This window comes from Megascapheus bottae, chromosome 16 (genome assembly GCF_031878675.1).
Source record: "Megascapheus bottae isolate mThoBot1 chromosome 16, mThoBot2.hap1, whole genome shotgun sequence".
NCBI classification, from domain to species: domain Eukaryota; kingdom Metazoa; phylum Chordata; class Mammalia; order Rodentia; family Geomyidae; genus Megascapheus; species Megascapheus bottae.
Window position 1 is genome coordinate 5,209,000 of NC_143524.1, and position 22,363 is coordinate 5,231,362.

The 22,363-nt window shown below is 54.5% G+C and overlaps 2 protein-coding genes across 3 annotated transcripts; both read left to right on the forward strand.

The window, feature by feature from the left end:
* Nucleotides 1-800: 800 nt before the first annotated feature.
* Map3k11 (mitogen-activated protein kinase kinase kinase 11) lies at nt 801-17,473 on the forward strand. 2 transcript variants are annotated; one of them, XM_090347377.1, is made up of 10 exons: nt 801-2,131; nt 7,959-8,139; nt 8,330-8,478; nt 8,584-8,759; nt 8,863-9,106; nt 9,585-9,698; nt 10,385-10,520; nt 10,604-10,698; nt 14,981-15,358; nt 16,635-17,473. In XM_090347377.1, exons 1-10 carry the CDS (start codon nt 1,402-1,404, stop codon nt 16,943-16,945), a joined length of 2,514 nt encoding a protein of 837 aa, XP_090203503.1. In that variant the 5' UTR covers nt 801-1,401; the 3' UTR covers nt 16,946-17,473. The 2 variants fall into 2 exon arrangements, with proteins under 2 accessions (XP_090203503.1, XP_090203502.1); XM_090347376.1 differs by having other exon boundaries at nt 818-2,131; nt 16,611-17,473.
* Nucleotides 17,474-19,058: 1,585 nt separating this feature from the next.
* Nucleotides 19,059-22,306, forward strand: Kcnk7 (potassium two pore domain channel subfamily K member 7). The gene is made up of 3 exons (XM_090347384.1): nt 19,059-19,395; nt 21,160-21,558; nt 21,736-22,306. The coding sequence occupies exons 1-3, from the start codon at nt 19,077-19,079 to the stop codon at nt 21,945-21,947; spliced, it is 930 nt and encodes a 309-aa protein (XP_090203510.1). The 5' UTR covers nt 19,059-19,076; the 3' UTR covers nt 21,948-22,306.
* Nucleotides 22,307-22,363: the final 57 nt, after the last annotated feature.

The following is a 22,363-nucleotide window of genomic DNA, read 5'->3' on the forward strand; positions in this document are numbered from 1 at the left end:
ACACACAGACCTGGCTAACCTGAGGGAGACCACCGGGCAGAACCCGGAGCGTAGGTGACGAGCCATAGGGTAGCAGCCGAGTAATTGGCGCAGAGCTTCTCCAATGAATAACCGGGGGCGGGGGGCGCGGGGCGGGGGGGAGGACGGAGGCGGGGCGGACCGCCGACGTCACTGTCGCTGCTCCTACTCTGAGCCCCCTCTAGTTCCGGATGAAGCCCAGACCTAACGAGTCGCGAGTGACCGTGTGGATCAGACAGTAGTAGTCGAGCAGTAGACTAGGATAGCGTCGTCTTTCTTAAAGTGACAGATCGGAGAGGAGCTTGGGGTCGGGGGAGGAGGTCAAGCCTTCCCAGCCATAGCCAGGGCTACACCGCTCATTCTGAGTCCCGTCCCGAGCAGAGTGTTCTGGACAGCAGTGTCAGATGTCCTCCCACTGGGGAAGAGACTTGAAGAAGCGGACTGTGTCCCAGGTGAGGGGAAGAGTCGGCTCGGTCGGTCCTCCAGGCTTCCCCACCCCCGTCCCAGTAGCTGTGCACACACAGAGCGTCTGGTCCCTACTGGAAGCTCGGGGACCATGGATCACACAGCCGCGCAGCTTCGCAGCCACACACCACGGTCGCCTCTGCCACACGCCCAGGGCCGCCCTGCGGATGCGGCGAGGACGGCCCGCCTTGGCCGAGCCCAGCTCGCGCGCGGGGCGGCGGCGCCGAGGCCGCGGTGGCGGGGGCCGCAGCCAGCCCGGCCGGTTTCCTGCCTCTCCGGGCCCGCCTCCCCGGGAACTCCCGGGCCCGGCCGTGCGGAGCCTCCGGGAGGGGAGCGGTGCGAGCCGCCCGCGTCATCTGATGCTGTTTCCTGCAAGGGAGAGAAGAGCGGAAAAAAGTGAAACTCCACCCTCCACCTCTGCCTCCCGCCCCCGGGGCCAAAGTACAAAGGGAGGAGGAAGAAGCGAGCGGGGTCGGACCCGTCTGGGCCCCAGGCTCTCGGGCCGGGGAGAGGCGGCTCGGTGCGCGCCGGGGACTCTTCTCTCCACCCCGTCACCCGAGGACCCGAGCGGAGTCCGCGCGCGGCCCCCGGAAGCCCCCCCTCCCCTCGGCGGGCGCCGCCGCCGGGCTCCCGGGACCGCTCCCGACCCGACGGACGCTCAGCCCCCTGAAGCCAGCCATGGTGAGGCGCCGGAGGCCGCGGGGCCCCACCCCTCCAGCCTGACCGCACGGCCCCGCCTGCCCGAGATGCGGGGGGCCGGGAGGCCACACTCCTGGCTCCCCAGAGAGGCGTGGGTCTGGGGCTGAGCCCCGCCACCCGGATGCCCGGGTTCCCGCACTAGCGCTAGGCAGCCGGCGGGGGTGGGGACCGCGGGCACCGGGAGAAGGACCCCGCACAGTCCAGCCCCGGCTCGGGGCCATGGAGCCCTTGAAGAACCTCTTCCTCAAGAGCCCCCTGGGGTCGTGGAACGGCGGCGGCGGGGGCGGCGGGGGCGGCGGCCGCCCCGAGGGGTCCCCGAAGGCGGCGGCTTACGCTAACCCGGTGTGGACGGCCCTGTTCGACTACGAGCCCAGCGGGCAGGACGAGCTGGCCCTGCGGAAGGGCGACCGTGTGGAGGTGCTGTCCCGGGACGCAGCCATCTCCGGCGACGAGGGCTGGTGGGCCGGCCAGGTGGGCGGCCAGGTGGGCATCTTCCCGTCCAACTACGTGTCTCGGGGTGGCGGCCCGCCCCCCTGCGAGGTGGCCAGCTTCCAGGAGCTGCGGCTGGAGGAGGTGATCGGCATCGGCGGCTTCGGCAAGGTGTACCGCGGCAGCTGGCGAGGGGAGCTGGTGGCCGTGAAAGCGGCCCGCCAGGACCCCGACGAGGACATCAGCGTGACAGCCGAGAGCGTGCGCCAGGAGGCCCGGCTTTTCGCCATGTTGGCGCATCCCAACATCATCGCCCTCAAAGCCGTGTGTCTGGAGGAGCCGAACCTCTGCCTGGTGATGGAGTACGCGGCCGGAGGGCCCCTGAGCCGGGCCCTGGCGGGGAGGCGTGTGCCCCCACACGTGCTGGTCAACTGGGCCGTGCAGATCGCCCGCGGGATGCACTACCTGCACTGTGAGGCCCTGGTACCTGTCATCCACCGCGATCTCAAGTCCAACAACAGTGAGTCCCTCTGGGGGAGAGGGGGGTGGATGGGAAAGGGGAGCTGGAGAGGCCTGGCCCAGGCACAGATCTCAGCTGAGCCGCTGCTGGAGGAAACAGCGTCTGTCCTAGGAGAGTCTCAGTTGCCTGGGGGGGTACCGAGGGCCTTGCACTGGCCCCAAAGCAGGAATCCCAGGCACCTGGCAATGCAGCCCTATCCTCACAGGACACAATTGCAGCCTGCAAGGGAAACTGCAGCTTTGGGAAACTTAAGTCTCAGTGTGGGCTGTCAGCGTGCTCACCCCTCGAGGAAGGCCCCTGGAGGCTGGTACTCCACACCTTCCCACCATTGCCGCTCTGCCGTCCCGGTCCCTGCCTCTTTTTGCCTTATCTATCCTCTCTGGGTAAGGAGCTTCTCCAGGACAGAGCTCTCTCAGAGGGGAAAGTCCCTTATTTTCAGCTGCCTCTTACTCCATGACCTCTACCTGGTTTGTTTGTTTTGACTCAAGAATCCCCACATCCATCTCCCTTTAAAGTGAGTGGTCAGTAGGCCAAGATGGCTTCATGAAGAACAGTGCCCAGCAGGTGGTCCATGCATCAACCACAGACCTAGAGGCACTGGGGAACAGGACTGACAAGGGGGCCCAGCCTGGAATCAGTGCTTGGGAGTGGGAATATCTGGCCAAGAGAGACTGTCTCTTGCCCCCTCCTATAGCCGGCCTTCCCTGGCCACTCCCTCTGGCAAGGACTTGGGTCCTTGGGTCCTGGTGCATTGCTTCCCCTAGCCCCTTGTTCATGGTGAGCCAAGACTGGGATGCCCCATATCAGTGCTGATCTCCTGAGAGCCTCAGTGGGCTCACTGGAAAGGCCAGAGTCAGAGTGACCAGGAAAGGCCAGCTATCATAGGGGGAGTTCATGAGTGTGCCCAGGCTATCTAGGGACCCCCCATTCTCTGCCTGCCCTAGCCCTTGAGGGGGATTCCCCGAAGGCCCAGGGGGTGGGGGCTCCTGTCTTCTGTTTTTCCTCCCTTCTCTTTCCAGAAAAAAATGGAACAATAGTCCAGGCCCCTGCTCCCCACCCTCCCCACCACTTCCTGTGTTTCCTGCTGCCCCTGGGCTGGCTTCCTGCCCCTGCTCCAGCCTCTGCTCCCTCCCTAGTCCAGCTGCCTGCAGGGGAGGAAAGAGCTGGGGGTGGGGGGGGTTTGGGAGAGGAAGGAACAGGGATTGCTCCCCCATGTTCCCTCCCCCAGTTCCTCTGCTTCCCTTCCAGCCTCTGGGTGGTGGTGAAAGGCAGGCAAGGTGTGTGTCCATAGCTTCTGTCCAACCTCACAGACCCCAATCTTAGGCCTGAGTTGCTGTCTGCAGGATTGGGGTGGGGGGGAGTCCTTGGGCTGGGGGAGCACAGGCAGGAAACAATGGCGTGATTTTCCTGGACAATGGGGGCCTTGTGAGAAAGCCTGGCGGGGAGAGAAGGGGGAATTCTCCAGGCCCACGAGTCACAGGACCAACCAGCCAGCCTAGCCTGAGCCTGACCTCCCCCAATTCGCCCCCAAAGGACTCCCCCTCCCAGTTGGAGACCTGGCCCAGAAAGGAGAAGTGGAGACCATGGGAGGGAAGCGGAAGAGGTGTGTGAGCTGCCCGAGCTCCTCCAAAGCCCCACAAAGGGGGTGGGGAGGTTGGCCAAGTCCCTTTCAAAAGCCTTTAGGGAGCCCCTAAAGCCGAGAGTCTGCCCATTTCTGGGTGGCTCCTTACTGCCCATGCCTGAGGTCTCTATCCCACACCACAACCGTAATTTGAGGGAAACAAGTTCAAGACTAAGGCGGCCAGCAGGCAGCTTGGAGAAAAAGCAAGAGACATAGAGATGAGATGGAGGCCTGACAAGTGCCAGAGGTGGAGGTGAGAGGGGACCAGAAAGGCCACAAATATAAAGAAGTCCTGAGACTTTGGGCCACTTGCTACTCCTCTCTGACCTTCAGCTAAAGAAGATTAGCTTCCCTGTTTGAGACAGGGGACACATTGCCAGTCTGTGGGACCCACAGGTGGCAGAGATTAGGCCAGGAGGCAACCTCTCCATAGGAGAGGTAGGAATTGGCTCCAGAAAGGGAATCTGTGTGCTTTCCCACCCTGCCTCTCCTGCTGTGGTTCCTTGTAGGAGAACTTGTGCAGGGATGACAACTGATTGGCATTGAACCTGTAGCAGCCGCATCAGAGGCTGGAATTAAGGAATGACTGAGGGTAGAGAGGAGGGAGTGGACCCGCCAGATGGGAAGGTAGAATCTCTAGGACAACTAGCATTTCAAAAGCTTTTGTGAGACTGGATGATGGTGACTCATCATGTCTATAATCCTAGCTACTCAGGATGGAGGCTGAGATCTGAGGATTGTGGTTCGAAGCCACCCTAGCAGGAAAGTCTATAAGTCTCTTATCCAGTTAACCACCACCACCACCACCACCAAGAAAAAGGCCAGAAGTAGAGCTATGGCTCAAATGGTCAAGCACTAGCCTTGAGCAAGACACTCATGGACAGCACCCAGACCCTGAGTTTAAGCCTCAGTACTAGCACAAAGCAAAACAAAAACTCTGCAAGATGTCAGAAAAAAAGGTTTTATAAATCAGTTTAATGCTCACGACAACCCTCTGAGGTGGAATTTGTTGTCTTTCTCAGCCTTTGTTGCCTTTGCAGGACTCAGCCCCAGTCTTGCTCGGTGTAATGAGTGGATTTTGAGACCATTCTCTGAATGAGGAGAAATTACAGAAACATTTTCCAGGCATAGAGACACCATAAAAGCTGTCAAGGGCATATGGAAAACCCAGGTGGAGCAGCTAATGAGCAGCTGAACTGGCTGCTGATCTGGTCTAGATCTCTAAGTATGGAAGATGCCAGTGAGAAGGGGCAGCTGGCACCTGTAATAGGCTGCCCAGTAGTAATATACAGAGGCTAGTGAAAGAGTGGGCTCCTGGAAACACTGGAATCAGAGGTGAAGTGGTGCTAAGGGTGGAAGAGACCTTTAAGGAAACAGCCAAGCAGCAGATTCCTTATGAGCTGAGGCCAGCAAAGAGGGGCAGGGCAGTAGAGACAGATCCCTTAATCAGGCCCCAAGGCTTCACCAGGATCAGAAGCAGGGATTGTGGATTCAGGCTCTGAAACATGAATGCCTGGTCTGCCACCTCTGCCACCTTTGAAAAATCCCCCCTGACTCACCTGGCTGTGTAGGCGCCCTCCCTGTGTCAGTACGTATGCCAGCATTGCGGCATTGATGTTCTGTTCAGCAAAGCCAAGGGGTACCCCTGACACTTGGATGGGAACATTTCATTTCTCTTCCACCCTTGATGATTTTGGGGTTTTTTGTCCTCTTTTTTTTTTTTTTATTCCCTACAACTTCTCTCCCTTGGGTTGTTTTTGTCCTGGCACGAAATTTGCAAGTTGCTCCTTCTCCTCCCTGTACCAAGTATGGTGGCCCCATTTGGGTCAAAGCCAGGAGCCCCTGCCAAGTCTGACCACCCACTCCTACATTTGCGCAGGCTTCTCCTTTGTGGCCAAGCACCATCACCCCTCCCTTTCTCTTTACACCCAGCTGCCTTGGTAGCTATCTTTTTGGAGTCTTCCAGCTGGGAATGGCTGCCCTAGCTATTGTGTGTTGAGAATATCGAGGGCCAGTGGTGGCATTTTCTCTCTGTGCCTGTGCATGCGAGTGTGTGTGCGCACAGTACTGGAGCTTAAAGTCAGTGAACTCAGGGCCTGGGTGCTGTTCCCTAGCTTGTCTGCTCAAGGCCAGTACTCTACCACTGGAGTCATAGGTCTGCTTTTGCCCTTCAGATGGTTAATTGGAGATAAGAGTCTCATGGACTTTCTTGCCTGAGCTGGCTTTCATCGACAATACTCAGATCTTAGTCTCCTGAGTAGCTAGGATTTTAAGCGTGAACCACTGGAATTTGGCTTCTCCTGGCCTTCTTTACTCGCCTAGGACTTCTCACCTGCTCTCTGTCCCCAGGGGGATTCTGATTCACACTCCGGCCTCACAAAATAATAAGACATTCACTGATGCCACATTGAGAAACAATTGCATTGCTAGCTTTTTTTTTTTTTTTTTTGCCAGTACTGGGCTTGAGCTCAGGGCCTGAGCTCTGTCCTTGGACTCTCTCAAGGCTAGAGCTCTACCACTTGAGCCTCAGCACCACTTCTGGCTTTTTTCTATGTATGTGGTACCGTGGAATCGAACCCGGGTCTTTGTGTATGCTAGGCAAGCACTTTAACCACTAAGCCAAACTCCAGGCCCGCATTGCTAGCTTTTATTCCATGAAATATGTGGAGAAAGTTAGAACAGGACTTGAGCAGAGAGTAGGTTGGATTTTCTGTTTTATTTGCTTTATGACATTGGCAAAAACCGTTTCTTGACAGGCATGTGCATTTTTTTTTTTTTTTTGCCAGTCCTAGGGCTAGAACTCAGGACCTGGACAGTCCTTGAGCTTTCTCAAGGCTATCTCTCTACCACTTGAGCCACAGCACCAGTTCCAGCTTTTCTGTATATGTGGGGTACTGAGGAATCAAAACCAGTGCTTTGTGCTTGCTAAGCAAGCACTCTACCACTCCAGGCAAAAACCATTTCTCTGCTGTTTTCCTCAAATGTAAAATGGTAATCATAATACCTGTCATGTTAATTTAGTTAGTAGTACTGAGGTTTTAACTCAGTCTCACACTCTAGGCACTCTACCATGTGAGCCACTCCTTAGCTCTGTTTTGCTCTAATTATTTTTCAAATAGGGTCTCAAATTTTTGTCAGGGGTCAGTTTGGCCCTCTATCCTCCTACTTATGCCTCTCAAAGAGCTGGAATAACAGGCATCTGCCACCAACCATCCTCAAATCTCTATTCTCCCAGCCTTTCCAATAGCTAGATTACAGGCCTAAGTCACTGTACCCAGCCTGAGAAGGGTGTGTGTGTATGTTGTGCAGTCCTGGGGCTTGAACTCAGTACCTATACCTGGTCACTGAGCTTGTTGTTCCAAGCTAGCCCTCTACCACTTGGCCACAGCTCCACTTTTGGCTTTTTTTGGTGGAGATCAGAGTCTTACAGACTTTCCTTCCCAGGTTGACTGAGAACCTTGATCCTCAGATCTCAAGCTTCCTAAGCAGCTAGGTACCTGTGTGAGCCACAGGACTGGCTTAAAAAGTTGTTTGTTGTTCTGATTTTGAGTACTAGAACTGAGTATAAAATACCTGGTGAGGCCCGGAGTTTGGCCTAGTGGTAGAGTGCTTGCCTAGCATGCACGAAGACCCAGGTTTGATTCCTCAATACCACATACATAGAAAAAAGCTGGAAGTGGTGCTGTGCCTCAAGTGGTAGAGCTCTAGCCTTGAGAAAAAGTCCAAGGACAGTGCTCAGGCCCTGAGTTCAAGCACCACAACTGGCAAAAAAAAAAAAAAAAAAATCTGGTCCCCAGCCAAGAGTTTAGCCTAGTGGTAGAGTGTTTGCCTACTATGCACAAAGACCCTGGTTCTATTCCTCATTACCACATACATAGACAAAGCTGGAAGTGGTGCTGTGGCTCAAGTGGCAGAGCTCTAGCCTTGAGAAAGTCCACGGACAGTGTTCAGGCCCTAAGTTCAAGCCCCAGACTGGCACAAACAAATAATTCAGGCCCCCAATAGTCCCTGGATAAATGTGTCCCAAAATCGTTGTTTTTTCTGGTTCTATCCCACACCCCGGCTGTGGGTGTGATCTAGACAAGTCACATCTGTGCACCTAGTTAACCTGCCCAGGATGTCTGTCAGGTGACCATTTGCTCCAAGCTCTTCACCTGTTCCCACATCTAATCCCAGAACCCCAACGATCCTGTCCTTCTTCCCCAGTTCTGCTGCTTCAGCCCATTGAGGGTGACGACATGGAGCATAAGACCCTGAAGATCACTGACTTTGGCCTGGCCCGAGAATGGCACAAAACCACACAAATGAGTGCTGCAGGCACCTATGCCTGGATGGCGCCTGAGGTTATCAAGGCCTCCACCTTCTCTAAGGGCAGCGATGTCTGGAGGTGCGGTGGTGGGGAATGGACAGGGTCTGCTGTGGGTGTGCAAAGGGTAGTGTCGGTTGCCTAAGCCTAGGGGTGGGCGCAGGCTGATCCCAGAGCAAAGGACTCAGACTGTTTAGTTCCTCCTAGCTTTGGGGTGAAAAGTCAGTAAACCGGCAGAAGAGGACACCCAGACTCTTTGTCTTACCCACAGCTTTGGGGTGCTTCTGTGGGAGCTACTGACTGGGGAGGTGCCCTACCGAGGTATCGACTGTCTTGCGGTGGCCTATGGTGTGGCTGTTAACAAGCTCACATTGCCCATCCCATCCACCTGCCCCGAACCCTTCGCCCAGCTCATGGCCGGTAAGAGGGCAGGGTGGGCAGATGAGGGACAGAACTTCCGGGCCCAGGACACCTCCATTCACAAACCCCTCCTCATTCTGTCCCTCTTCCCTGCGGTGCCCGTAGACTGCTGGGCGCAGGACCCCCACCGCAGGCCGGACTTCGCCTCCATCCTGCAGCAGTTGGAGGCCCTAGAAGCGCAGGTCCTTCGGGAGATGCCTCGGGACTCCTTCCATTCCATGCAGGAGGGCTGGAAACGAGAGATCCAGGGCCTCTTCGACGAGCTGCGGGCCAAAGAAAAGGTACGAGGAGTCGGAGGACCCGGGGAATGTCTGTGGGGCGGGGAGTGGAGGTGGACGCCGGGATCAGCTGGGCTGACCCTGCGCTGTTCCCCGGGGCGCGCAGGAGCTCCTGAGCCGCGAGGAGGAGCTGACCCGCGCGGCCCGCGAGCAGCGATCGCAAGCGGAGCAGCTGCGGCGGCGAGAGCATTTGCTGGCCCAGTGGGAGCTGGAGGTGTTCGAGCGCGAGCTGACGCTGCTCCTGCAGCAGGTGGACCGCGAACGGCCCCACGTCCGCCGCCGCCGGGGCACCTTCAAGCGCAGCAAGCTCCGGGCGCGCGACGGCGGCGAGCGCATCAGCATGCCCCTCGGTAAGGGGTGGGCCCGACGGCGCCTCCCGGCTATTGGCTGCCGGCGCCGGGGGTGGGGCAGGGCTACGTATCCCATTGGTTGTTGTGCGCGGAGGGGTGTGGCCTCGGGCTGCTTCAAGCACTGCGATTGGTTGTAGAGCGTGGTGGGTTGATCCTTGAGCTGGATGCCGAGAAGGGGTGGCACCTAGAATGTTTTTCCTGACTCTGGGCAGGTTCAGGAGGGAATCTTTTCTAGCTGACCTGGGAGTGGCTGTGATCTAGAAGGGGCGGGGATGTTGGAAGTTCTTGGTTGGCCTCGGGGCGGGCCCGGGCGCCCCGGGGAAGCTGAGTGCCTGAGTCTGTGGTGAGTGTGACGCTCCTGTCACTCTCAGCTCCTCCCTGCGTAGTCTGAGCGCTTTCCCCGGGAAGCTGCAGTATGGAGGCACTGGCTCTCACCCTCACAGACTTGCACCTGCTCTCCCTTTTCCCTGAACCCCAGATTTCAAGCACCGCATCACCGTGCAGGCATCACCTGGCCTTGACCGCAGGAGAAACGTCTTTGAGGTTGGGGCAGGGGACTCGCCTACCTTTCCTCGGTTCCGAGCCATACAGTGTAAGAAACCTGGACTCCCTAGCTCACTCCCCGCTCCTAACCCTGCTGTCAAACCTCACTCTTAGAAATGAAAACCACCACCCCCTCTCTCCCACTTCTATTTACTTTATTGTTAAGTAAATATCATCACTATTTAAGTTCTGCTGATAAGAAAAGTTAAAAAAACAAAACAAAACATTTTTCAACACAACAGCCAGTCACTTGACTGGGCTAAAATTCAAATTCAGGCAGTTGGCTTTGCTGTACTTACGTGTACAGCATATACAGCTGAAAGACTGAGAGTTCTGCATTGGTGGCTCATGCCTATAATCCTAGCTACTCAGGAGGCTGAGAGATCTAAGGATCTCAGTTCAAAGCCAGCCTGAACAGGTAAGTCCATGAGAGTTATCTCAGATTAACCAACAAAAAACTCAAGTGTAGCTGTGGCTCAAATGATAGCGCGCTAGCCTTGAGCAAAAAGCTAAGGTATAGCAACCAGGTCCTGAGTTCAAGTCCTACTTGAGATGTTCCACTTTACTTCTGGCCCTGAGACCCAGGACCCACCTATCCTCTGCAAAGCCCACCCTGAGAATGATGAGTTCAACCTGTCCCCATCTTCCAGAGTTGCCTCTGAAGCCTGATTGTCAAGGTGGGGTGGGGAGTGTGAAAGACTGAATCAATTCATAGTCTTTCTGGTTCCCTTATAGTGGAGCCCGCAGAGCCAGGCCAGGTGTGGGGCCGCCAATCTCCCAGACGTCTGGAGGACTCAAGCAATGGGGAGCGGCGAGCATGCTGGGCCTGGGGTCCCAGTTCCCCGAAGCCTGGGGAGGCCCAGAATGGGAGGTAAATACCCCGACTCCAGCTCAGGACTGTGCTCCTCCCCACAATCCTGAGACTCATCCCCTTCCCTCCTTTTCCTTCTCCAGGAGAAGGTCTCGAATGGACGAAGCTACGTGGTACCTGGATTCAGATGACTCATCTCCCTTAGGATCTCCTTCCACACCCCCGACGACACTCAATGGTAAGTGGCCCTGTTTTTTCCTAACAGGATCTTGCTGAGTTTCTTAAGTCACTAAGGTAAAGCACGAGAAGCCAGCAGACAGCAGGAATTTTGTCCCTCATTGCATATTCTAGTGATTGGAAAATAGGCTGAGACAGGAGACAGCCAGACCCATCACAGAGTGACCGCAGCCCAGACCTCAGAGGGCCCAGGGACGTTTCCCTATTCAAGCCTGCCCTTCCAGAGGGCACCAGTGCCTGATACTGTAATTTTAGCTACTCAGATTTAGCTCTAGAAGATCAAGATTTAAAGCCAGACTAGTTAGAAAACCCCCACAAGACTCCATTGCTAGTTAGCCAATACAATGCTCTGAGGCAGCCATGGCCCCCAGCAGGCTCTAGGGAGGCTCCCTCTGATGTCCCCAGAGCTGGCTGAGCATGTGGCTCCCCTAGTCTAAGCCACCACCCCAGCTGCCATCTTGGCCCATAGAGTTCATGACCTTGATCTCCCACCACCCACAGAGTCCAAAGTCTGGCTGAGAATCAATGAACAGAACCCCTATCCCAGCCATAAGTCACGATTGGTGATCCCCACACACCTCCCCTGTCCCTGGCTCCGTATCTGTTCCCTGAGGATCAGGGTTACACAATTGTAGCACTGACACATCCAGAACCCTTAACCACTGCCCCATGAAAGCAGTTTCCCCTTTGTGTCTGGCTCAGGAATATTCACACCGCTTCTGGTGAGCAGCAGAGTTTCCAACTTTGCCAGGATACTTTAGAGGCAAACTAAGTCCCAGCTGAATTATTCTGGATGCCACTTAAATCTGGGAGCCTCTTTTTACCAGGATCGTGACTACAAGAACTTCTGTTCACTCTGGTGGCCTGATTTCCACCTGCACTTCCCTTTGTCTCACTTCCTTACCTATTTTTATATTTTACTTTTTGTGGTGCTGAGATGGAACCCAGATGAGTGCTCTACCCTGAGCCCCATCCCAGCCCTCTCTTGCTGAGGCTTGTACCTGAAATCTTGGCTACTGGAGGCTGAGACTTGAAGATTGAGGTTAAAAGCCAACTGGCAGAAAAGTTCCTAAAGAATCTTAGTTCAGGGCTGGGAGTGTAGCCTAGTGGTAGAGTGCTTGCCTAGCATGCACAAAGACCTGGCTTCTATTCCTCAGTACCACATACACAGAAAAAAGCCAGAAATGATGCTACGGCTCAAGTGGTAGAGCTCTAGCCTTGAAAAAGCCCAAGGACAGTGCCTGTGCCCTGAGTTCAAGCCCCAGGACTGGCAAAAAAAAAAAAAAAAGAATCTTAGTTCGTTAAGTCAGGAAAAAGCCAGAAATGGACGTGTGGTTGAAGTGGTAGAGCACTAGCCCTGAGCAAAAAAAAGGCCAAGAAGGACTTGCCCTGACTTCAAGTCCCAATACTGGGATACCACACACACACACAGCCTCTCTTCTGTTTAAACTCATTCAGTATACCTGATGGGTTTCTTCACCAATGGAATCACCAGCTCGTGTGGTTGTTGCAAGGATTATAAGAACAGATTTTTCTCTTAGTCATGTATTGATACATTTGGAGTCAGCCATCAGTGTGCTGGAGGTACTCATACATGTGTAATAGAGATTAGGGGTCCAGTGGAACATGAGTAATGACTGCACAGATTCAGGTGGATTCTGGGAGGGCTTTGCAGAGGAGGTGGCTTCTCAGTTGGATGATGAATGAGAGGTCACTGAAGTGGGAAATGTTCCAGCCAGCAGGAATAAGAATAACATGTGTTCGGAAGTGGCGCTGTGGCTCAAGTGGTAGACTGCTCAGAGACAGCACCCAAGCCCTGAGTTCAAGCCCCATGACCACCCCTCCCCACCAAAAAAAAAAAAAAAAATCATGTATCCAGCGTGGGGCTCACCAGCTCTGAGGAGGAAAGAGTTGATGGGCAGGTAGTCTAAGGCCTGGGGCTGGGGCTGATGCAGGGCTCTCAAGTGTATAAACGTTTTACATAAATAACTAGATAAAGCTAAAAAAAGTATGAGAAGCCAGTTCTGGAAAGACCTTATTTTGATGAGTTTTACCAGATTGTTTTTTTCTGGTCCTGGGACTTGAACTTGGAGCCTGGACACACTATCCCTGAGCTTTTGTGCTCAAGGTTGGTACTCTACCACTTGACCCACAACTCCACTTCTATTTTTTTTTTTGGTGTTAAATTGGAGATACGGGTCTCATGGACTTTACTGCCCAGGTTGGTTTCAAACCGAGATCCTCAGATCTCAGCCTCCTGAATAGCTAAGATTACAGGCATGAGCTACCAGTGCCCAGCTTATGATGATTTTTAAAGAGGAGATTGGCCTATCAGGCTTTTTGTTGTTTTTTTGTTTTAATTGCTGTACTGGGACTTGAACTCAGGGCCTTACATCTCACTTGGCTTTTTTTTTTTTTTTGCCAGTCCTGGGCTTGAGCTCAGGGCCTGAGCACTGTCCTTAGACTTTCTCAAGGCTAGAGCTCTACCACTTGAGCCTAAGCACCATTTCTGGCTTTTTTCTATGTATATGGTACTGAGGAATTGAACCCGGGTCTTTGTGCATGCTAGGCAAGCGCTTTAACCACTAGGCCAAACTTTCGGCCCTCACTTGGCTTTTTTGTATAAGGCTGATACTCTACCACTAGAGCCAAAGCTCCACTTCTGTTTTGTTGTTGTTTTGTGGGTCATGGGGCTTGAACTCTGGGCCTAGGACTGTCCCTGAGCTCTTCAGCTCAAGGTTAGTGCTCTACCACGTTGAGCCACAGTGCCACTTCCTTGTTATGGGTTAATTGAAGATAATCTCATAGACTTCTTTGCCCAGGAGATTTCCAAACTACAAACCTCAGATCTCAAGTCTTCTGAGTAGCTAGGATTATAGGCATGAACTACCAGGCCAGGCCAGGCAGGTTCGCAGTTTAGAGAAATGTTGTGGGCCATTGGTGGCAGTGTCTGAGGACAGATGGACAGAGAGAAGGGGCAGAAGGTCTGGGTAGTTACCACAGTTGGGAGAGACTGCAGGCCAATTCCTTTTCACAGGAGAAGCTCATAGTTCCCAGCCTTATATTTCTTCCTCTTGACAGCCAACCCAGGGCTCCCCTCCAGGGAGACCAACCCTGAGTCTTGGCTCAAGGAGACCAAGGGGACATAGGCACAGCCAAGCGCACTTTAGACCTCTGGTGGCAATGGGAAGTTAAGAAGGAATCAGGGCCATTCTAGACACCTTACATGACCTTTAGGCTCCCCTGGCCCCGCCCCAGCTGGTATAGAATGGAGCCAAGCCAATCTAAAGTCTGAAATCAGGACGCTGGCAACTTAAAATCTAGGGCAGCTTCTGGTCGGGAAGGTAAAGGGGGGTAAGGGCTCTGCCTGAGCAAGGCCTGTTCTACCCTTGCTGGCTTTGTGCAGCCTAATGCAAGCTCTTAAGCTCTCTGGGCTGGAGAATTAAATAGCATAATGCCTCAAATCATCTAGCTCAGAAACGCATGCTCTGTAAACAAGCTGTGATCTTCAGTAGGCATAACCTCTTTAAACCTCAGTTTCTTCCTTTCTGGAAGGACAGCGTCCCTTCAGAACTGCGGTGTGCAGTGGAGGTGATTCGTGTCCTCCAAACCACGTTGGAGTGGGAGCTGAAGAGGCAGAAGAGCCAAGCCTGCGCTGAGCCCCAGTGGCTCATGCCTGTAATCAGAGCTACTCGGGAGTCTGGGATCTGAGGATTGCTGTTTGAAGCAGTCCTAGCAGTCAATCTGAGAGGCTTATTACCCAGCAAAAAGCCAGAAGAGGAGGTGTGGCTCAAGTGGAAGAGTGCCAGCCTTGAAAAAGCTAATGGAGAATGGGTTGAGTTGTAAGACTTGAGTTTAAGCCCCAGTACTGGCACAAAAAGAAAGTAAAGAAAGCAAGGTCCAGACTGCCCAGCCAGAAGGGAGTGGGCATGGGGTCCTAGTTCCAGTTAATGGGACCAGCCCTGCCCTGGGTCTAGAGGTTGCCTTTGGCTGGGCATGGAGGCCATTGTCTGCAGCTAGCATCTTCTGGGATCCCTGTCCTGCTGTCGCTGCGTTCTGGGGCCCTTGGCTGCCCCTTCCAGGCTCCATCTGTGGGGAACAGTGGCGCAGGCTGACGGGAGGTTCTGCTGGAGCTCGAGGCGCTTTGTGGTGGCGCCATGGAGGATGCTGCTGGACAAGAGAGTGTCGTCCTTATTCCAAGACCACTGTGGGGTCCCGAGGACCCTCATCTAGGAGATGCACCAGCCCTGGTCTGACCTGTGCCCCCACTGCCGCACTTTTAGGTAACCCACCCAGGCCGAGTCCAGAGTCCGAGGAAGTGCGCCGACCCAGCCCCGCAGAGCGTGGCAGCAACTCCGGGACACCTAAGCTGATCCAGCGCGCCCTGCTGCGAGGCACAGCCCTGCTTGCCTCGCTGGGCCTTGGGCGGGACCTGCAGCCACCAGGGGGTCTGAGCCGAGACCGTGGGGAGTCCCCAACAGCCCCCCCAGTATCAGTGCCCACACCCTGCCCCACTGAGCCACCCTCCACCCCACTCATCCGCCTTTCCCCCAAGATGCCCCACACTCGCAACCAGCCCACCTCAGGGCCTCTGCTGCTGGACCTGGGTGTCACCACTGGCCAACCTTCAGCCAAGAGCCCCCGGCGTGAAGAAACACGAGGTGAGTGATCCTAGGAGCATCGCAGGGGGAGGGGTGCCAATGACCCCTTACCAGGGGCAGGGGCAGGGGCAGGGTGAGCTAGACCTGCTATGGAATAAGAGATGTGATCGTGCTGATGACAGACTCCCACTACTTGGTTACTTGTGCTGGGTTAATTCCGTTGAAATTGTCCCATTTAATTATAGCAAGGTAGCATGCATCTGTAATTCCAGCTATCCTAGAGATGGATTCAGAAAGATGGCAAGTTAAGGCCAGCTTAAGCTACATAATCAGACTCTTGGGAAAAGAAAAATATCTGTTAACTTATACCCAAGCCATGAGGCTTGAACTCGGAGCTTGGGCACTGTCCCTGAGCTTTTGTGCTCAAGATTAGCACGGTACCACTTTGCACTACAGCTCCAATTGGTGATAAGAATCATGTGGACTTTCCTGCCTTGGCTGGCTTTGAACTGGGCTCCTCAGATCCCAGCCTTTTGAGTAGCTAGGATTACAGGCATGAACTTCTGGTGCCCGGCTTTGTTTAGCTTTTTTACTTATAGTTGGTACTCCATGACTCAGTTCCAGCTTTTTTTCTTTTTCTTTTTTTTTTTTTTTTGTGCTAGTCCTGGTGCTTTAACCAAGGCCTGGGGGCTGTCCTTGAGCTTTTTTTTTACTCAAGATTAGCATTTTACCCCTTGAGGCTCAGCTCCACTTCCAATGTTTTAGTGGTTAATTGGTGCTAAGAGTCTCAAAGACTTGGCTGTTAACCACAATATATGAGAAAATTTGCAGAATCAGCCTAAGGCTCCTACAGCTTGTGAGTGGACAGTAAGGAAGGCCTTTATTTTTTAATTCATTAATTTAATTTATGTATTTTTTTTGGTGCCAGTACTGGAGCTTGAACTTAAGGTCTAGGCACTGTCCCTGAATTTTTCAACACTAGTACTCTACTAGTTAAGCCACAGCTTCATTTCCTGCTTTTTGGTGGCTAATTAGAGACTACAGTCTCAAAGACTTTCCTGGTTTGGCTGGCTTCAAACTGTGACCCTCAGACCTCAGCCTCCTGAATAGCTAGGATTTCAGCCACTGATACCCAGTTGTCAGGTTCTTTATCCCTCCATGCTGGACAGATGGATGGTAAGCAAAGCACAAAGTTATGAGCTAAGCAGCTCCCTTGTAGAAAGAGAAACTGAGGCCTAGAGCAGTGCAGGGGCTCCTAGGGACACCTAGGAACTGGGGGGTTCCTAACACTGCCCCTCCTGCACCCTCATAGGAGGCACTGTGTCACCCCCACCAGGAATATCACGCTCTGCTCCCGGCACCCCTGGCACCTCTCGTTCACCCTTGGGCCTCATCAGCCGACCTCGGCCTTCACCCCTTCGGAGCCGCATTGACCCGTGGAGTTTTGTGTCCGCTGGACCACGACCATCGCCCCTGCCCTCCCCACAGCCTACACCCCGACGGGCACCCTGGACCTTGTTCCCGGACTCAGATCCCTTCTGGGATACCCCACCTGCCAACCCTTTCCGGGGAGGCCCTCAGGACTGCAGAGCGCAGACCAAAGATATGGGCGCCCAGGCCCCGTGGGCGCCAGAAGCAGGGCCTTGAGTGGGCCAGGCCACCCCCACGCTCCAGGAGCACCGTATACACTGGAATGGGAGCCAGGCGGGTCTTGACAGCTGCCTTGGTTTCCCCCAGGAACCCCGTCCCCCACTTGGGGGTCAGGAACACTACACTGCACAGGAAGCCTTCACACTGGATGGGGGGCCTGCACCCCCCTTCACCTGCAACCTGTAGGTCCCCCTGACTTTAACCTGCCCCATTGGGGCCTGACACTGTACCCAGCTGGTTGGGAGGACCAGAGCCTGACTCAGGGAATTGCCCGCAGTGGTGTCTGCAGGGAGGAGAGGTGCAGGGGAAAAGGGCCAACCTCAGCTGTCACCAGCACTTTTTCACCAAGTCCTGCCACTGTGGTCCCTGCCCCAGGGCATAGTTCCTGGACCTCCACCTCTGAAAGCCATCAGAGGCTGGGGATTTTTTTTTTTTTGGGGGGGGGGGGTGCCTTCCTGTTGCCCCAGCCAGGGTTGTGGCCTTGGCTTGAGGTTCCAATGAAGCCAAATAAACTCGTAAGCTGTTTTCCCAAGTGCAGCAGGCTGGTATTTTCATTCCCCCAGTGCCACGGGCACATGGCCCAGGCCACATCCTTTGCCATGCTCCTAGGAGTCTCACCAGCCAGGATGTTTACAGCCTCTCCTTCCCCGCCACAAACACTGGCTCACCCACAGTGAGCACAGGATTCCCGTGACCGTATTTGTCCTGATCCCCCGTTGACCTGTGGTCCCATCCCCGTGCTGTACAGATCACCCCCTCTGGGGGCCATAGCCCCTGGGCCACATGTTAAGATTTGGCCCTGCGTTTATCTTAAGCCTGGGGTCTGAATGCACAAGAAACAACCCCACCACCTCCAGGCACAGTGAGCACCCAGACATTGACAAGCCTGCCCCAGGGGCTTTAGTCACACTCAAATCCCACCGTGCCTCTCATCCCCTCTGTGTAGACTACCTCTGTACCCCAGTATGACCCAGTGTTCCTCCATGGGTTTTCCGGGCCACACTGGTTCTCCAAAATGTCCCCTCCTTATAGGAGCTTTCCCCAGGGAGCTGGCCGTCCCCCAGAGACACCCCCGTCTTTACCTGAGTATCTTCTCCATAGAACTTAGGACAGTGTTGTCAAGTTGCTTTACTGACAGATTTATTTATTTTTTTTTTTGCCAGTCCTGAGGTTTGAACTCAGGGCCTGGGCACTGTCCTTGGACACCTTTTGCTCAAGGCTAGCACTCTGCCACTTGAGCCACAGTGCCACTTCTGGCTTTTTCTGTGTATGTGGTTCCAGGGAATTGAACTCACGGCTTCATGCATGCTAGGTGAGCATTCTACTGCTAGACCAAATTCCCTGCCCTTTTTTTTTTTCCTTATGGGACTTGAACTCTGGGCCTGGGCACTGTCCCTGAGCTCTTCAGCTCAAGGCTACTGCCCTGCCCTTTGAGCCACAGCACACCACTTCCGGTGGTTAATTGGAGATAAGAGTATCACAGACTTTTTAGTGCCTGGACTGGCTTTGAACCATGAGCCTCAGATCTGAGCTTCCTGAGCAGCTAGGATTACAGGCATGAGCCAACACGCCTAGTGCCCTGGGCTCCTTTTGCTCCAGGATAGCACTCTACCACTTGAGCCACAGTGTCCTATCTGTTTTTGTTTTTTTCCCTATGATTAATTAGGAATGAAGAGTCTCAAAGACCATTCTACCTGAGCTGGCTTTGAACTGTGATGGTCAGATCTCAGTCTCCTGGGTAGCTAGGATCACAGGCGTGACCCCCTGGCGCCCTGCTGGCTTACAGGTTTCTAGTGTGAGCACCAGGAGGACAGACCTGTGTGGCCCCTTCCCTGGTGAACTGGAGTTTGTGAGTGAACTTGACCTCACTAGGCCTTAGCTTCTCCCCCCTGCCCTCCCCCTTACCACAGCACCTTCCTCCACCACCGCCACAGCCCCAGCTGCTGGGTCTTGCCCCAGAAACCGGGAGGAGCACTCCAGCTCACCTCCCTCCCGTGCACACTCACCATACTTCTCTCCAGCCACCCACGCAGCACCTCCTTCCAGCCCCACCCTGCCTAGCCCCTCCCAGGTGCCTGTGGTGCAGCAGTCAGCTGCCACAGCAGCACCCCGGATTCAGCAGCGTACTATGGGGAGTCTGAGGCCTTGGGCCCGCTATCTCTTTCTGGTTGTGGCCCATCTGCTGGCCATGGGGCTGGGGGCTGTGGTATTCCAGGCCCTGGAGGGCCCTCCCGCACTCCGCCTCCAGGCCCAGCTCAAGGCTGAGCTAGCTAGCTTCCAGGCAGAGTACGGGGCCTGCTTGCCACCTGGAGCACTGGAGGAGCTTCTAGGCACCGCCCTGAGAGCGCAGGCCCACGGAGTCTCCAGCCTGGCCAACGGCTCAGAGGCCAGCAACTGGGATCTTCCCTCAGCCCTGCTCTTCACCGCCAGTATACTCACCACCACGGGTAGGCCACCATGCCAGCAACCCTACCAGAGGAAGAGGCTTCTGAGGCCATGATTCCCCCACCCCGCCACCGCCCAGGCCAGGACCCCAGGAGTACACCCTCCCCCCTGCTCCATAGTGCCAGATGAAGCTCCAGCTCTATCAGCCCTGACATCACAACTGGGGATCCTCCACCAACACACCCCAACTGGTGCCTCCACTTCAGCTGCCAGGAGGGGTGTGGCCTCCCCGGCCTCACTCCGACACTGCTTAGGATCCAGGAAAAGTACATAGGCCTCATGATGTAGTAGAAAACACACACCGTGGGGTGGACTCTTGGATGGAGGTATATGGCAGAAACAGACCAGAAGGGCTGTGAGGAAGTTTTGAAGGTGATCTATTCACCAAGGCAACAAGATGCTGACAAAGGAAAGGGACCTAACTTAGCTTTGGTTGTTGTCCTGAAAGTTGCCAAATAGCTTTTTTTTTTTTTTTAAATCAAAACCTGTATTTCCAATTCCTTTCGGAAATTCAAAGAGCCAATTCATACTGAGCCTGAAGCCCTGTACATCAACATACAGGCTAGAGCAGGATGGGAACACCTCTTAACAGAGCTCAGCTTCTCCAGCCCACCTCAATCCCTTCTATTATCTTACCTCTGGCTCCTTTGGGCACTGCAACCTCTGGACTAGCTGATCCTGTTCTCCCAGCATGCCTTGCTCTCCCACCTCTCCCTTACCTGTACTTCTCCAGATCCAAAGGCCTTCTCATTCACCCTGCCTCTTCCCAGTCCTTTGTTTTCCTTCCCGCCCTCTTACTAGTAAGAGGCAGCTTCCAGCTCAAGGCCTGGCACACAGACAGACATAAGGCCCCTTTGGGAGATGGGTAGAGGACAATCCACCAGCTATGGATTTGGAAATAGAGGTCAAAAGCAGAGCCAAGGAAATTTCTCAGAAAGCCTGGCTCAAGCTGGGAGTGTGGCTAGTGATAGTACACTTGCCTAGCATTTTTTTTTGGCAGTCCCAGGGCTTGAACTCAGGGCCTAAGCACTGTCCTTGGGCTTTCCTCGAGGCCAGTGCTCTACCACTTGAGCCACAACACCACTTCGGGCTTTTTTCTATGTATGTGGTACTGAGGAATTGAACCTCGGTCTTCATGCATGCTAGGCAAGCACTCTACCACTAGGTTAAACTCCTGGTCCCTTGCCTTGCATTCTTCTTATTATTATTATTTTGCCAGTCCTGGGGCTTAAATTCAGGGCCTGGGCACTGTCTTTGGACTTTATTTTTCTCAAGACTGGCACTCTGTCACTTGAGCCACAGCACCACTCGCAGCTTTTTCTATATATGTGGTGCCGGGAATGGAACCCAGGGCTTCATGAATGCTAGGCAAGCACTAGGCCAAACCCTCAGCCATTGCCTAGTATTCTTAAGATCCAGTGTTCAAGCTCTAGCATTAGAAACCAAGAAAAAGAAAAGAACAAATGAAGGAAGGAAGGAAGCCAAGCTCTCCCAAGACAGGACAGTAGTTGTGAGTTATCCCAGCTACAACAGGCCTGAGGACTCTATTGTTGGTCTTTAGTCTTTCATTTTCCACAAAAGACAAGGGTGGCCAGGAGTGGCTGAGGGACTTGCCCTGGATCCTAACCAAAGAGCAGAAGCCTGAAGCGCATGTGCAATGTGAGCCACCAGAGGGCAGCTTTCTGGTGGGACAATGGGGACCCCAGCAAGCTCACCCAAGAGGGGCCCCCTTCAAGATCACTGAGCGATGTCTCTCTCTCCCCCAGGTTATGGCCACATGGCCCCACTCTCAGCAGGTGGAAAGGCCTTCTGTGTGGTGTATGCGGCCCTGGGGCTGCCGGCCTCCTTAGTCCTTGTGGCTGCCCTTCAAGGCTACCTGCTCCCTTCGTTCAGCTGCCTGGGCTTCTGGGTAACTGGCCGCTGGCAGCTGACCCCAGCCCGGGCTGCGCTGCTTCGGGCCATAGGATTTGGTCTGCTAGTAGCTTCTGTCTTCATGCTGCTGCCAGCTCTGGTGCTGTGGGGAGTCCAGGGTGACTGCAGCCTGCTAGAGGCCATCTACTTTTGCTTTGGCTCCCTCAGTACCATTGGCCTGGGGGACCTGCTGCCTGGCCAGGGCCAGGGCCTGCACCCAGCGATTTACCACCTGGGCCAGTTCTCCCTTCTTGGTAAGTCTAGAGTATGTGGGGGTGGGGGGAGAGAAGGAGCCTGAACTATGACTCCCATAAACCACTGGGGGAGGGGGTACCCCAACTCACATTGCCTTAGGGGCAATGTTGGATCATGTCACTGGGCTATCCCACTGGGCTATCCCAAGAACTGTCCTAGCAACCTTTCCTCCCCAGGTTACCTGCTGCTAGGGCTCCTGGCCATGCTGCTGGCTGTGGAGACCTTCTCGGAGCTGCCACAAGTCCGTGCCATGGTGAAGTTCTTTGGGTCCAGTGGCCCTATGACAGCTGAGGACCAACAGGGCATCCTAGGCCAAGATGTGCTGGATCTGAGCACCCTGCCCCGGAGCAGACCCCAACTTGCTGAGGAGTCAGGGGACCAACTTTAGCTTCCTTTAGATGAAGGAGCCTGAGGCAGCCATCAGTAATGCTTGGGGAAGAAAATGGAGATGCAGGGAGAGGCGTGAAGCCAGGGGTATGAACAAGGACCTGAGGGAATAATGTGTTAATAAAAAATACAACGCTCGGGCCGGGAGTTTGGCCTAGTGGTTAAAGTGCTTGCCTAGCATGCATGAAGACCCGGGTTCGATTCCTCGGTACCACATACATAGAAAAGAGCCGGAAGTGGTGCTGAGGCTCAAGTGGTAGAGCTCTAGCCTTGAGAAAGTCCAAGGACAGTGCTCAGGCCCTGAGCCCAAGCCCAGGACTGGCAAAAAAAAAAAAAAAAATACAACGCTCATGGCACTCAGACACTATGTGGAAACTGAACTATGCAATGTGTGGGCAGGGATGGGACGGGTGACGG

What these genes read in the sequence shown, in the direction of transcription:
- Kcnk7 (XM_090347384.1), top strand. Translation starts at nt 19,077, where the DNA reads ATGGGGAGTCTGAGGCCTTGGGCCCGCTATCTCTTTCTGGTTGTGGCC. An exon ending in CAGTATACTCACCACCACGG is followed by an intron (nt 19,396 to 21,159) that starts GTAGGCCACCAT and finishes TCTCTCCCCCAG; the next exon opens with GTTATGGCCACATGGCCCCA. An exon ending in GGGCCAGTTCTCCCTTCTTG is followed by an intron (nt 21,559 to 21,735) that starts GTAAGTCTAGAG and finishes TTTCCTCCCCAG; the next exon opens with GTTACCTGCTGCTAGGGCTC.
- Map3k11 (XM_090347376.1), top strand. Translation starts at nt 1,402, where the DNA reads ATGGAGCCCTTGAAGAACCTCTTCCTCAAGAGCCCCCTGGGGTCGTGG. An exon ending in AAGGGCAGCGATGTCTGGAG is followed by an intron (nt 8,140 to 8,329) that starts GTGCGGTGGTGG and finishes TCTTACCCACAG; the next exon opens with CTTTGGGGTGCTTCTGTGGG. An exon ending in CCGGCGTGAAGAAACACGAG is followed by an intron (nt 15,359 to 16,610) that starts GTGAGTGATCCT and finishes GCACCCTCATAG; the next exon opens with GAGGCACTGTGTCACCCCCA.